This window comes from Nansenia antarctica, assembly GCF_963989245.1.
Source record: "Nansenia antarctica genome assembly, chromosome: 4".
NCBI lineage: Eukaryota > Metazoa > Chordata > Actinopteri > Argentiniformes > Microstomatidae > Nansenia > Nansenia antarctica.
In genome coordinates, this window is record NC_137689.1 from 17,635,113 (window position 1) to 17,651,149 (window position 16,037).

The 16,037-nt window shown below is 44.7% G+C and overlaps 1 protein-coding gene across 2 annotated transcripts; it reads left to right on the forward strand.

Moving 5' to 3' along the window:
• Positions 1–387: 387 nt before the first annotated feature.
• On the forward strand, positions 388–12,901 carry klf5l (Kruppel like factor 5 like; the record flags this gene model as incomplete). Of its 2 annotated transcripts, none has more annotated exons than XM_080528502.1 (4): positions 388–555; positions 7,145–8,036; positions 8,548–8,607; positions 12,723–12,901. In XM_080528502.1, 4 exons carry the CDS (start codon positions 388–390, stop codon positions 12,899–12,901), a joined length of 1,299 nt encoding a protein of 432 aa, XP_080384628.1. The 2 variants fall into 2 exon arrangements, with proteins under 2 accessions (XP_080384628.1, XP_080384629.1); XM_080528503.1 differs by having other exon boundaries at positions 388–528.
• Between the last annotated feature and the right edge of the window lie 3,136 nt (positions 12,902–16,037).

Consider the following 16,037-nt stretch of genomic DNA (forward strand, 5'->3'; position numbering starts at 1 on the left):
ATAGATAAATAATTCCAGCACATAAGTGTAATAATACTACTTCGGCTACAGCATTTTCCTGTCAGCATTGCCTCTCCAATTCCATGCTGCTTCCATCCAGGTGAGACACACCTACCATAAAGGTGATTGGATAAGAGGGGCCCTCCGTCGCTTGGGTTGGCTATTGTGCTTGTCAGTCATCGCTTCCCAGGTCTCGGTGCCATACTTGAGCACAGGTAAATCGACCTGAGAGCCAGAGGGAGGGCTTTGGAATTACCGCGCAGCACCTGGATCCGAAACGCTTACTTATCACGCTGCATGTATCAAATCTATATGTACTTTACATAAGTTAGACTGTAAGGAAGGCATTGCATTTGTTCAAGCAGTTGTTGTTTTTATTGTTTAGCTATGGCAAGCATAATAGGACTGCCCATGCATCCACCGCAGACAGAAGAGCGGGTGGTTTTCACCCAGTTGAAACCCGTGCGGATGTCTGGAGGAGACGGAGGCGCAGAGGACTCCTGCGTGTTTGAGGAAGTCAAACCCCTGGTGAGAATTACAGCTAAACTAACCCAGGGAATGAATGAAAGCTTTATTTCGAACATGTGAAAAAAGAAATAGTTATAACAACAAAAAACAAAACAAAAACAAGAAAAAAAAGAAGAAAAAAACTATTTACTTAACATGTCCTGCTACCAGCAAGGCTCCATCACAGTCTCCCAATCTTCAGGTTTAGAATGTGGTCAGGACAGAAGGTTTGGGACCAGTAGTCAGCACAGGACACACCCTTTTAGAAGTAGCCACATTTACCACAATTAACGATTATTAATTATGATGCGACTACCAGAAGTCCATTTCAAGACAACAAAATAAGCCTAATAATTCCATAAATGCCTTATGATAGTTTATTGCCAAGTTATTGGATGCAGATATTGATATCAATAATGATTATGCCTACTGTAGTTATATAGATATTGCCCACCTGTAAATTAAATAATGCAAAGCCACCTTATACAGGGCATTACACACATTTTCTTTCCAATCATCAATAGTGCATTCCTTTCGTTTGAAAAATAGGCCTATACGGAATATTGAATTATGTTTAAAGCTGTATTTAGCTTCCTTGTCCAGAACGAACCGTTCAACGACAGAGCGGGAATCTCAGGCGTATTTGCAAGTTGTAATTGTTGTTCTACGGGCCTAATGATCGAAAACGTTGCACAGGAATTGTGATAGGCCTACATTATCAGGTTTTCGTCTATAAAATAGCATTCAAGCCATCAATAGGTCACGTTTATGATTATTGTTATTATTTGCGTATTACTATTATTATTATTATTTTTATTATTATTATTAATATTATTGTTATTATTGTTGTTGTTGTTGTTATCATTATTGTTATTATTATTATTTAGAATAAAATAAGAAGAGCACGAGGTCGTAAACTCTTTATCATAGGTGCCTCTCATTCTTGAGAGCGTGTTTTGTCTTGCGACTATTTGATAACGTCGGCTGCGTCGTGCAAGGTGTTTCCCAGACCCACCGACCCCCAACTAAGTCCCCGTTTACCTGCAGTTCCCCTTCTCATGTTTACCCAACATCTGGCGGAATGCCAAACTCTGCGACGGATCTGAGGGAGTCAGGTTTCTGTTTATGCTGTGCTGTGGTCTCCAAGACGAATATAAAACTCAGCGGCAATTAACTTTCCATGTTGTTAATGTCGTTTATTGAGTTTTTGATGTTTTTGATGACCAATAACCAGAAATAATTGTGCCATTTTACTAGTGCTTTTTGATTGTCATCTGACTGCATGTTTTTGGATTAAAGGCCAGAATAAGAATAGGACACCGTCTTCTATTAAGACATTCAGAGAATGTTGCAATCAAATGTTGAAGAGGCCTGCCTTTTAAAATTGTGGGAAAACATGATTCAAAGGTCATCCTGTATGTTTCTCACAATATTCCCACAGACATTCCGAATAGGCGCTGGCTGTTATATTAACTAAATAGAGGGTGATTTTGCCACTGAGACATGTCTTTGTGTCATTGTGTTCATTGTGTTCAAAGCTGGTTAATTGTGGTGCCGTGACAGCAGTATGCTGTTGGACCTGTCTGAGCAGAGGCTAGGATGCCTATCTCTAATCTCCACATCGCCTCAGGCTGGAGGTGAATGGCACAGTCCTACCAGAGAAAGTTACCGCCGGGGAGAAAGCCAGATGGATGACTCTGTGTTTCGTTATTGTCAACCTCCAGTCACTCTGGTTGAGGAAGTTGAGGAAGAGAATAATTCACCAGTTTTATGGTTTTTCTGAATTTCCTTGTTATATGACGTAATGTAGCATTAATCCAGAGCTGTAGACTGGAATGAGAGTCACAGTTTATATAAAGTTGCACCAATGCCATTTAGTTTGTTTCATGATGAAAGGACTTGTATTTTTAGTGTCACACAGTAGTACACAGTAGGTTAACTACACAAGTAACTGATTTGAAACAATATTTGGTCATTAACTTTCATTACAGTTCAGTCATTGTTTCAACTTCCTTATCTCTAGTCGCCATGCATCTGAGTAATTACAGTTAGATGACTGGAGAAGTTACAGAGTAACTACTTGGCATGAGGGCACCTTAATGTATAATGTTGTCGGGAGTGTGTATGCCTTGCTGCCATCCACTAGAAGTGTATATACGTACCTTTTAGTAGCCTACTTGTGCCTCTAGTGTAATGGCTTACAAAATTTAACAAAATCGTGCCTTTTCAACATGTGACTTATAATGTATGCATATATTACTTATGTTTATTAAGTGTTTGATTTTATTTTCAGTTTAAGTAAGTTGAATGAAGTGATTCCCTCCCGTGGTCTTTGAAGGCCAGACATTCGCACAGAATCATTGTTCGTAGCTGGAGGCTTGACATGGTTTTAGTTTGACTAGTCATTTGACTGCTCATACATCACACAGATCATTTGCATTGGGTCAACCTGAGTCTCGAACGTTCACCTGTGTTTCTCCATGTTACAGATTCTTAGAGGGAGTGGATATCCTTTCTGAATGACTCCCTCTCATTCATAGAGATTTTCTTTCTGTTTGTACGATTGTGTGCATGCGTTCATGAATTCATCTGAAACCTGAGATGTGGCCATTTGGTTTGAAGGAGGATTTGCCTTTGGTCTCTTTGAGAGAGGTTAGTTGTATTATGTGTAAACAAACAAATCACAAGTGGGCTGTACCAACAGAGATGCTGGGGGTGTTGTCCTCATACCTATTCCCTATACACGTTCCCCTGCCTCAGCATGATGAGATGCCAATCCACCCTGATGTTATAAATGCCTGATATCGTTCACAATACACCAACCCCATGGCATAGACTTTATTTTGACGTTGGGCACATGTTGAAATGCCTTGGAGAGCTTTTTGATTTTCATTGTTGGCCTGTGGGTTTAGTGTTGAAACCATTTCTCAATTGTATTCTGATCAAGGGCATTTGCTGCCTGTCACATCCTGCTCTCAAGCCATGTTTTCCTGTGGCGTTTAGACGAGACAAAACACTCAGGAGGACTCATAAAGTGACTCATCTCGGCCATCTCTGTTTGTTTGACTGTGCTGTGCTTGTCTTCTGTGGTCATATACTCATCCCTCTCTCCATACTCATCCCTCTCTCCATACTAGACTACACATGTCCATACTTCTCAATGCCCACAACCTCTCCCCCAGCCCTCCACAAGTCACAGCCAAGTCAGCAAGTCTCCTACAGGCTGCGGTCAGCAGCCGTCAACGGCAGGGGAGGCTAGTAGAGGTAGCCCGACCTCCGATTTCTACCTCCACCAGCCTCCCTTGGTCAACAGACACCTGACCCAGCTCCAGTGTGGTTCAGTTCAACCCACCCCCAAACCAGACAAACCAGTACCATTCCCCCCTAGAGAAGCCAAAACAACTCGCTTTTATCATGCCCATCTCTAGCCAGTAAGTAAGCCATAAAACATCCTCTCGGTCTCAAAGGTTCTGTTTTTTCTCCCCACCGTCCCCAGATGATTTGTGGTGTTATGACTCCTGGTTAGCAGACAAGGGGGCCTATCAGTCATCTTTTATGGAGATCCCAGGACCAAGCTCCATCGCCACGGAATTCCTGTGTGTCATAAAGGAGCGTTAGACCAGAGACGGGACCATTTTGTTTTGCAATTAGGAGGGAAGGGTGTGTGGGAGAGTGTTGACCTCCAACCAGGGCGGGCTGCAGGGTCAGGATGGAGGAAGAGGGCGGAAGAGGAGGGATTTACACTTGTCGGATGTCTCATGCAGATGGCCCCCCACTGCTCATAAAGAAGGTCAAGTCACTGTAGAAACGGTGTTGTATATAGATCATAACATCATTGAACAGCATAATGACTCTTCACCTCCATGGTGAGGGTGGCAGGAGTAGCACTGTTATGAAGTTAACGGCCTTCTTTCGTTGTACAGTATTGCACCGAAGTACACTGTCATCTGACTTTGTAGCATGTGATTTGGAAACATTGTGATGGATGTCAGGCCTATAGTAAAGGTGTGTGTGTGTTCTGTGTGTGTGTGTGTGTGTGTGTGTGTGTGTGTGTGTGTGTGTGTGTGTGTGTGTGTGCGCGTGTGTGTTGTGGAAATCCCCTTTCAACTACCCAAGAACAGAGCCGATAAGAACAGTTTCTTTTCTTTCTCTCTCTCTTTTATCTGGCATTGGGATACATAGCAAAGCAGTTGTACATGTTCTCCAATCATTAACTGACTTGAGTCTTGGGCCAGGGTTCAGGTGCACTCTGATTCTCCTGATACAAAGAGACAGAGGAGAAGAGAGGTGGGGGCCGGGGGGCAGAGGGAGGGGAGGACTAGGACATACAGGCCAGAGGGGACACTGCCAAGGGCATTGGTCTAGCCTGCCAGCACCCCCCAGCAACACAAGACCCGTTTGTGTCCAGTCCTGAAAGCAACAGCCTCTGCATACAGGATCCCTCAATGGGAATAAAGAGAAGGCATTTTCCAGCTAATACCTGGTTTTACATTTCACAACCTGGTCTGATTCCACTGATGGCAGAGGCTTGTGGGGTAGAGGTGCTGAGGAGAGATGGATAGGTTCACCGGCGCTAAACGCTCGGCTCCTACCATGCTTTCAGCAATTTATTACACCACACATACATTTGCACACATACATAGTCACACACACACACACACACACACAAACACCCACACCCAGCGCTGCCCTCACAGGTTGAAGTGGCCATAAAGCGATAGCCTACAAGAGCTTGTTATATGAAAACACATCGCCAGGTTGCTAAGGAAGAGATTGGGAAATATACAATACATCCAGTGTTGACATAGCTGGCACTTGAAATAGCTGTGCAGAATAAGGCCGTTGAAATGTCCTCTCCCCATCCATTGTACTGGCTGTTGAGTTAGCCATTGTGTGCAGCTGGATCCAGGCCTAATAATTCAGCAAGTCATTGAATCATTTGTACTCACCCAATTGGCCGTGCTTGGGTTCAGATTGACACTCTATGCCCTGGAGTTTAGCCTCAGTAACTCTAAAATAACTGTGCTGTATCGGACCTGAAGCATGCAAAGACATTTGTGTGTCGTGCTTTGATTTATAGTTTGCAATGAAGCATCCAGTATTATGCTAACATGGTGATTATTAGATAACGACATGATTATAATGACAGTTTTGTTTCTAAAGGGGTTAATTAGAGCAAGCAGCCTTATAGCCTTTGTGTTGAATGATTTGGAGTTGCCAATTTGTTTCTAGATGATATCTCAAGATTGAGTTGGTACCTGTATGAACCAGCCTCCGTTTCAGAGATTCATGTGAAATGATTACCCTTCTAGTCTCGAGTGTGACTCAGAATGTGTCTTTGTTCTTTCTTATCACTATCCCTTTCTGATATGTGATCTGGTCTTGTTGCATGTTAGCGTTGAGATTTTTCTGGTCTATTTTTACCCACTAGTGTTTGTTTTAGGTCGCTCACGCCTTCAGCGTTGTTTTGGATTTGGTGTTTCGTCCTCGTGTCACAGTCACGACCACGCCCACTGCTTGTGTGTGTGTGTGTGTGTGTGTGTGCGTGTGTGCGTGTGTGTGTGTGTGTGTGCGTGTGTGTGTGTGTGTGCGTGCGTGCGTGCGTGCGTGCGTGCGTGCGTGCGTGCGTGCGTGCGTGCGTGCGTGTGTGTGTGTGTGTGTGTGTGTGTGCGTGTCTTGTGCAGATAGATTTCTGCTCTTCACGCCATGTGCATCTCTAAAGCAGGGACTGTGTGATAATTCACATAGGGCGGACTCCAACTGTCACACACACACACACACACACACACACACACACACACACACACACACACACACTCTAGCCGATCATGACGAGACAACATGATCCTGCTCATTTTACATTCAGACAATTGTTGTTGGTTACTCCATGCTCGAACAAAGGGTATCTTGTGCTGGATGGTAGTATATCCATTTCTTTCTCTCTTTTTTTTTAAAGGTTCTTTTTTTGAGTGGGGCAGTCCCACTCTTATATTTAAAATGTGTATTGGATAGATATAGTACAGAGAGACAGGAATGAAAGGAGGAGAGGGTATGTCAGCAGCAGGGCATGGGCCGGGCTCTAACCCACGCCAATGAGCATATGTGTGTGCACTGTAGGCCATGGTGCTAGACCATCCACCCCAGGCCTCGTAATATATATATAGTATATGGGTATATAGTATATGCATCATAAGAGTTTTCCCATTCTAGTTGAGCAGATGTCAAAGTCGAGAATCCGTTGTCCCTCTCCGGGCTTTAGCCAGGGCTGTGAGCTCCACTGGCAAGCTGGAATGTGTGGAATGAAGGAGGGGAGGAAGGTGGAGAAAGTCCTGGTACCACCAGCTCTCCTGCCCCTCTCTCTGACCGACTCCCCCCCCCCCCCCCCCCCCCCCGCACAACCAGAAAGACAGAACGGTTAAGATTTGCCATGTCACTCCCACCTTAACCGTCACCTCCACCCCCACTTTCACACTCTTTAGGGGGGGTGTGGTTCCTTAAATGGCCGTTGACGTGGTTTTATATTTCGATGAATATATTCGTCAAAATTTGTTTTATCTGAGCTCACTCTCCTCTCTCTCCCACCTTCTTTCCTCCCTCCTCTCTCTCTCTCTCTCTCTCTCTCTCTCACTCTCTCCAGATCCGTTTGGAAATGGAGAAGTATCTCCCTCAGACCCACAGTCCTCTGATGATGGCTCACGTCATGACGACCGACAAGAAGAACCGTCGCGAGAGCGCCTCCTTGGTGGACGAGTTCTTCTCGGAGGAGAAGCCCGCGCCCTACAGCGTCAACATCAACCTCATCCTGCCCAACACCACCCACCTGCGCACAGGCCTGTACCGGCCCAACAAACCCAGCCAGCTGGCCCAGCAGATCAAGACAGAACCAGGGGTGGACGTACCCTGCTCGATCCAGACCCTCCCGGACTTCACCTCCGTCTTCAGCATCCCCCAGACCGTCATGCCCAACAGCCTCTTCATCAAGCCAGATATGGGGGCTAGCGCCGGGACCGCCGCCCCAGGTGGGGGACACTCCCACTCCCACTCCCACACCCACACAGACACGGAGTTCCACATCGGACCCCAGCAGCCCCAGGTCTACCACATGCCCGTCAGTGCCGCTGACCTCACAATGACCCTCTCCCACAGCCTCAGCAGCCCGTCAGCGCCCGGCGGAGCCGGCAGCAACGGCAGGACCATGCTCAACCTGAGCAGTGTTAACTTGACGACGGGGAGCAGCCACGAGTTCGCCATGCCAGAGCATTTCTACCACGTGTCGCCACAGCAACCCCACAGCTTGCCCCCGTCGCCCCCTAACTCCCAGCCAGGAAGCCCCGACACCCAGGCGGAGCTGCTCAGCTCAGCCCCTCCTCCCCCACCCTACCAGGCCCGGCTGGGGTTAAAGGTCAACCAGATGTCCCACCACGCGATGATCATGGCCCACGGACAGGGGGTGCTGACGGGGCCCAGGTATAATCGACGGAACAACCCGGAGCTGGAGAAGAGGAGGATCCATTTCTGTGACTTCCCAGGTCAGTGCTGACAGAGGTTCTGGCGATGTCTCCATTCCAAACGGACCCATGGCGTCTATCATTTAACTCTGTTTCAGGCTCAGTTCATTTTACATAACATTTACATTTTAGACATTTATCAGATGCTTTATCCAAAGTGACTTACAACAAGTACATTAGTCTCAGTAAGTGAATCATCTAGACATGAGTCATGTTAAGAAAAGTCTAAGCTCGGACCAGAGGCCATTGGCAGTCACAATGCTAGAAGAACTACTGTCACTTTACATTGTTGTCAAGTTCCAAATGGACCTTTAGGCACTTATTCTAGAACTGTAAGGATTTGGACTACTAACTAACTTACTACTAACATGGTAATAGTGCCAACTATTACATTGTAACATTTCTGTTATTACTGTTGTCTCCATCCGAGGCAAAGTGCCCTAACAGTAATTAGTGGTGGATTATTATAGGAGCTGATAGTATATCTTTGTCAGTTCTATGATAATAATAATTCCTTTTCCTTCACTTGTAGGGTGCACCAAGGTTTACACAAAGAGCTCTCATTTGAAAGCACACCAAAGGACACATACAGGTAAGAAAGTTTCCACTCAACACATTGGCTAAAATAGAAACTCCTACACACACACACGATCAAATACCTGTTGAACTGAATAGGGAGGGCCTTAGGCACTATGAGAGACCACCAGACAACATTGGAGCTGTTAAAGGACTGAGCAGATATGTGAGAAAAAGAGAGAAAGAGAGAGAGAGAGAGAGAGAGAGAGAGAGAGAGAGAGAGAGAGAGAGAGAGAGAGAGAGAGAGAGAGAGAGAGAGAGAGAGAGAGAGAGAGAGAGAGAGAGAGAGAGAGAGAGAGAGAGAGAGAGATAGAGAGAGAGAGAGAGGAGGGATTATTTTACTCTTTTTTTCTCTCTATGTTTATGCATGCCCACACAAGCCCTGACTGGCTTCCCTAGAGGAAGAGAGAGAGAGAGAGAGAGAGAGAGAGAGAGAGAGAGAGAGAGAGAGATGGGGAAGGAGAGAGAGAGAGGGAGAAGGAGAAGAAGAAGGAGAGAGAGAGAGAGAGAGAGAGAGAGAGAGAGAGAGAGAGAGAGAATATGCCATGCCGCAGTGGTGAAGGCCAAACCAGTTTCTCCTGCTTTTCAGTCCCTATTCAGAGGGAGGAGGGGGGAGAGAAGAGGGAGGAGGGGGGAGGAAGGTGTTTGGAGCAGGGAGCGAGAGGAGAAAGGCAGTTTCGATGCGCTCACTTCTGTAAATTGAAACCTCAGGTTTTCCCTGAGGTCTTCAGACTGGGATTAGTGATGTACTCATCCAGAACTCTCAAAGCGAACAGAGAGAGAGAGACAGAGAGGAAAGTGGGGAAAAGAACCTCCCCGCAATTATAGAACAAGTCTGGACTCTGAATTACAATCTGATTGGACTGTCAGTCAGTCAGGACTCTCACACATCTCCCCCTAGTAAAATGAAGTAAGCAAATCCTAGCATTTGTTAGTGTGAAGCGTATGTGTCCCTGTCTCATGTCCCTTACCCAGCGCTACACATGTCAGGTGTGTATACCTAACCAGGGCTCTCTTTCTTTGTCAATATTTTCTTTTCAAACATGCTCTATTGTCTGGGCCAGAGGCATACCTGGCTTCCAGCAGGACATGGAGTCTCTCAGTCACTCTGGCCTATTGTTCCCAACTCCTCACGTGGCCATTAGCCTCTTGACCTGCCAAACCAGTCCTCTCTCGTTCGTTTCGTTCCCTCGTTCTCTAGTTCTCTCTTTCTCTCTCTCTCACTGCCTCACCTCCCGCTGACTCCTACACCAGAGAGCACTGGAAATGCCACTTTTTCCAGATCTTTTGCCAGATGACATTATTATGTAGAAGGGAATCTGTATTCCAACACAGAGAATAATAATTTAAACTTAGTAGAAGTGTGAGAGTGAAGGATCCATGCCAAAAATCGAACTGATTAATGTCTGCTGGTTAATGTGGGTTTGACTTCAGTGGAATTCACTTTCAATTCCTCATGAGTCATTGGAAAGCACAGTGCCAGGCTTGGGAAGCTGGTGGCACTAACCGACAGAACACAGACACACGCTGTACTGTATGTCCTAGGAGCCAGAGAGGGAGGCATGGTTGCCATGCTGAATTAACATACCTAGTCTCTCTTGAGACCAGAGAAGACCCAAGTGTTGATGAAATTCGTCCCCCCTGATCTCAAAGAACCCTCCGCCTGATAGCGCCGCCCTAGTGGTGTACTGTGTGTACTGTGTGTACTGTGTGCAGTCCTCGACAAGTGGATTCCTCTGTGGCCTCACCTCACCACAGAGGCAGCAGGGCTGGTCTTGACTGTGGCCATAATGGCGGTTTGAACTCCTTTAGAAATCTGTGTTTGTGTTAGTATGTACAGTACAGTCCTATCGGGCCGATGAGGGCCCCCTGCCCTCTTGACAAACACAACGCACTCGATAAAGCTGAGGTGCTCACAAAGGATGTCCTGTGGAAAGTTTATGGGCTTTTCTTTGGCTGTTTGCTGTCATTCAGTAAAACGACATACAGTAGAGATAGTTATAAAACGTACAATGGTCTGACAGGAGAGAGTAGACATGTGTTTTGAGCATACACGTCTCTTTGCTTATCTTTTTTTGTGTTGTTAGAGAGTAAACATACTAGATGTTCTCTTTAAAATACTCTGCTGCTTGTAACAAGAGCTTTGCTTTGTCCTTTCAACGTGTGTGTGTGTGTGTGTGGGGGGTGGGGGGGGGGAGAGAGGAAGGTGTGTATGTCAATGTTTGCACGATAATGGCTCGACCGTTGCTCAACTGCCATCTGACCAAATATCTGGACTCCATTAAGTCCATTAATGAGTTAATGCCATAATGCTCTCAGCCCGACTCCGTTCCCCTATCCATGCCCCAGCAGCATCAGAGCCCTGCGGTTGGGAGAACAAGCACTTGCACTTGACCCGTTGTCAACTTGTTTAGGGATAAACCCAGAAAGCATGTTTGATCTCCTGGCCTGTATAGGAGGCACTATCTCACTAGTCTGTTTACTAACGCCACCATAATGGCAGGTGGGAGAGGCGATGCTTTTGACCCCTCTAGCAACGCTGGAGTGAAATCAAATACACCTGCCTGTTGTAGCAGCCCCCCCCCCCGACACACACACACACACACACACAAATACCCCTTGCCTCTCACCCACTGCCCCCATGACCTCTGAGCCCCCGCCTCACTAATAACTGTCAATTAGTGATTGTTATTGAGTAATGCTCACTATCTAATCAGGACTAATGAGGGTCCACCCCTGTTGTGAACACCACATGAACCAGGTGCAAAGACCAGTAGGTACTGGACACTGATGACGCCATCCTGTTGGAAAAGTTTCATCCTATGTGCCGACCACTCGCTGCTGCTCCGTTCCCGTGTTCTAAGCTTCCAATGGAACATTTAAAGAGAATGATTTTCTCCTGCCCATACCAGTGGACTGAGTTGAAAACATCGCTGTTTTGTCGATGAAAGATGTGAATGTAGAAAACCAACGTCGATGTTTGGGATGGATTGGATAGTAGGCAGAGGTTTTTTGAAAAGCTCCACCGGGCTAGTACTGCTGCAATATTGACCAGTTCCACCCTGGGATTGGACCGTGCAGGGTTAAATGCTGTTTACTGACCCTAGTTGAGCTAAGAGGGGGAAGATTTCCCTTTGAATTCACACAGGTCCAGATAGTCTTATCAGAGAAATGGCCCTGAACATATAAAGACTACACCATAGAATACACAGTTTAACAGGCTGATTGAATGGTGTTCAACACACACACATACATACACACACACACACACACACACACACGTACGCACACACGAAACACACGCATGCACGCCCACACACACTTGGCTAAAGAGGGCATAGAGTTACTGTCAATAAAGGTGTGTGAATAAGGTGTGTGAATACTACTTTCAGAATTAGAGCCGAAGCGATGTTTCTTTTATAGCTTAGACGAAAACGAAAATGATAGCGTCGTCCCAAACTGTACCCTGTCCTGTCTGATGTTGTCTGGCTGTTACTCTGCCATGGCGATGACTGTAGTGTTGACATAAAGGAACTGTTCAGACCACAAGCACCTACTCGCTCACCCTCTCACTAACTGCCATTTAAGAATGCCTCGATACGATAGAGACTCATTCCTCCGTTCCCTGGAGTGCAGATACACGTTGATCCTTGTCCTCCTGGCATTAACACAACTGACAGTAAAAGCTTGTAGGGGCTTGGTAAGGTATAGCTATTAGCGAAGTGATATCTATCCCTCTTCTTGTATAAAGCCTGTCTCTCTCGTGTCAGTCCCGGGCTGTTCCTCATCCAGGTATTCGTCGTGACTTGACTAAGATGTCAGTGTACCTTAAACATTGTCCGAGCTGTCCATTTTGATACTCTGTTCCCATGGTTAATGCCTAAATGTTGTTGTGATTCTAGTGGCACGCCCTCCATACATTATATACCTGACTTGTTAGGTGAATGAAAAGTCAAAGCCACCCTTAAGATGTTGAACATGTAGGATGTGCCTGCTTTAACATGCCCTGGGTAAGGCATCACAGATCCAATGTTGTTGAAATTAAACGGTGGAATGTATTGTAATGAATAATAGAGTATGTGACTGTTTGGTTTGACAACTCTCTCTCTCTTTCTTCCTCTCTCATCACAGGAGAGAAGCCGTACCGCTGTAGCTGGGAAGGTTGCGACTGGCGTTTCGCCCGTTCGGACGAGCTGACGCGGCACTACCGCAAACACACGGGCGCCAAGCCCTTCAAGTGCGTGGCCTGCAGCCGCTGCTTCTCCCGCTCTGACCACCTGGCTCTGCACATGAAACGCCATCAGAACTAACACACACACACACACACATTCACTGACTCACTCACATACACACACACACACACACACACACAAAAACACACTCCCGCTCCAACCACCTGAAGCATCACCAGAACTGAGGGACCCATCGCCCGCCACCCCGAAGCCCCCATAATGCACTGCACCACATCGCATGGGGTGGGGAACTGACTGACTTGTCATTTTTATCCACTTCCTTTTTTTTAATCTGAGTTGTTTTATCTTCTCCGACACAAAGATCAAAGATATATGTCTGCTCCTGCAAACATGCTGCCAATGACGGTCTGGACTTTACCTGGTATCCCCTGTGGGCTCTGGAAGCAGCTGGGTCAAGCAGGGGGATGGAATGAGAACATACACAATACAGTGTATTATCTGGAGGTATGGACTTTAAACAGGGGGGAAGAAGCCTACTTCAAATTTCTCCACATAAGAACATGGTGGCATGTGTTCACCTGTCTGTACATATGTTTGTTTATATCTGTGTGTGTGCGTGTGTGTTTTCTGAAAATGCAAAGAATGTATTGAAATTTATACTTGACTTTCTTTTTTTACATCTGCTGTTCATATTCTCAACCATGATAATGTTGGTTCAAACTTTTACAAAGCGCTTCCTTACATCATATCTTCCTGTTCTGACAAATCAACAGACTCTATTGGACAACACAGTGGGTCCAATAATAATACCTTTCCGTTCAGGTGCTGGAAAGCTGAAAGCATTTAAGCACTGTTTGTATTTCTTACTGTTTCTGTAACCATGGAGACAAATCTCTTTGATGGGGGTTCGCGTCAGCGATACGTCTATTCACAGTTTTGGCCTGTATTTGTTCAACACTTCAACTAGACAAAGACTTTTTATGTAACTTTCTTCTGATTATTATGTATTATATATTAGGCCTACTTAAAAAGTTAGTCTTGCACTGCAATCTCTATTTATGTAATTCTTGAGTGGAACGTTCAGTACGAAACACATCAGATAGATAACCACATGAACTTTTATTTGTAGTAAATTCTTTTGAGATTAGAGTTATCCCCCGAGTTTGATATTTACAAATCTTGTTTTATATTATTACATTGTACGTTTTTCAGTATGTAGTGTCTTAAGTGCCAAATGATTAGGGAACATGATTCATACAAGTTATCATGTCCAAAGGTATTGGCAACAGGACATGAGATGACCAACCACTCTGGGGTCATTATTTTACAACCGCTATTCGTCACACTAATTAGCTTGATAATGTTTGTTGAGAAGATTATTTCTATGTGTGTTGGTATGTACAGAAAGTAGATGCATCACTCGTAAATGGAAGACATTTTATGATGTTTGCATTCCGCTTATGACGATTGCCTGACCTTTGAAATCCGTATAACTTCTATCAGGCTGAGCTAATCCCTAGATGATTTCATACTGTATGGCTGGAGCCTGTCTCCTTTGTTATCGCCCCATCAAAGTTCACACATCATATTATAAACTAGTTCCCAGTACTGCGTCTCCTTCCGTTCCGAACTGAGTTTCTCTTTGACTTTAAACTCAGTGTTTTGACATATAGATGCCACTATACCAGTGTTGGGGATGATTCAATTTCAATGTAGTCATTTCAGGACCCATTTGAAATTCAACTTTCCCCAACCCTGCACTATGCTGACTTGTTTTCAATCTTCTGACAGAGAGACTGTATGACTGTATTCAATCTTCTGACAGAGAGACTGTATGACTGTATTCAATCTTCTGACAGAGAGACTGTTTGACTGTATTCAATCTTCTGACAGAGAGACTGTATGACTGTATTCTCTGATGTCTATAGCACTTCCTTCCTGAGGATAAAGTTCTCTGGTCCTTCCCGTAGAGGGAAACCTGACAATCTGCTGTGTATATATATATATACTGTCATTTTTGAAGAGAAGACTTGTAAATAGTATGTTTTTTTCGTCTAATATGGATATTTTTTGCTATGAACAAAACGGGATTTTTAGATTGGTTGTGTTGAATGTTGTTGTTAATCTGGTTTTGATACTTACTGTATGCAAAAAGAAATCATCTCTGTACAAATTGAAAGAACAACTTTGGTGTATTTTTTTGTTTTCTGTTTGACCAAAAAGAATCCTGAAAAGAAATAATAAAGAAATTAAAACAAACAAACGTGTGTGTATGTGTTTGCGTGTCTGAAATCAGAAATTGGGTTAATAATTGTTTGAACTTCCGTCTCAAACCCACCTTCTAGAGGGAAACGGTGAGCATGAACTGAGTCTACAACATGATGATATACAATTCAATGGAAAAAATAAAACAAGTACAAACATAGAATATAGTATCTATCTGTCGATAGTTCTCCATTCCATATAACAGAGATTAACATTCCATGCCTGCACTCTGAATGCTGTGCTATTCTGAATATGACCAAAGGTTTTTGTTTTGTTTTAGAGCAATTGATAAAGTTTGTAACCCTTAGGTTATTTTTGTCCAACATATCCTCTCCATAAGGAACATAATCTAATGGGTGAAATATTAAGAGAAGGTTATTGATGTTTTTTCTACTGAACAGTGCAAAATGTAGTTAATCATTGTCTCAACATTGACTTTTCTACAATTATCACTCTGGTTTGAGGTCCTTTATTGTCTCTGCGTGTTCCGACAGGTGAAAGACGAGACAACAGGTCTGTGGAGGACTGAACACAAAAGGCCCTGGCTGAAAGACCCGAACAGGGAACAGGGCAGTCAGAAAGGAAAACAGACTGGGTGGAGTTCCTCTGCGGTTAGCTGACATTAAAAATAATAATTTGGTTATGCCAAGATCGTTTACAGCAGAGATGCAGAGCACAATCAGCAGTGATTCCCTGAGCTGGGCGACGCCCTTTTTTGTTAATGTTAGGCTAGTGTGTAGCTTGTGTGTGTGTGTGTGTGTGTGTGTGTGTGTGTGTGTGTGTTTTCACATGTTTAGGTGAAAGTGTTTATGTTGTCTGTTTATTTTCTGTTCAGGGTCTGTTTCTTTAACATTAAGAGAGGAGTACAATTGGTTTGATCCACAAATACCTTCAAGTTTCTTGAGTGCCTTTAGGCTTTAGCTGTCAGTGAGTACAGTACAGTAAATCTGGGGATTAGATTTTTCCTCAAAGCTACTGGCATTTGATA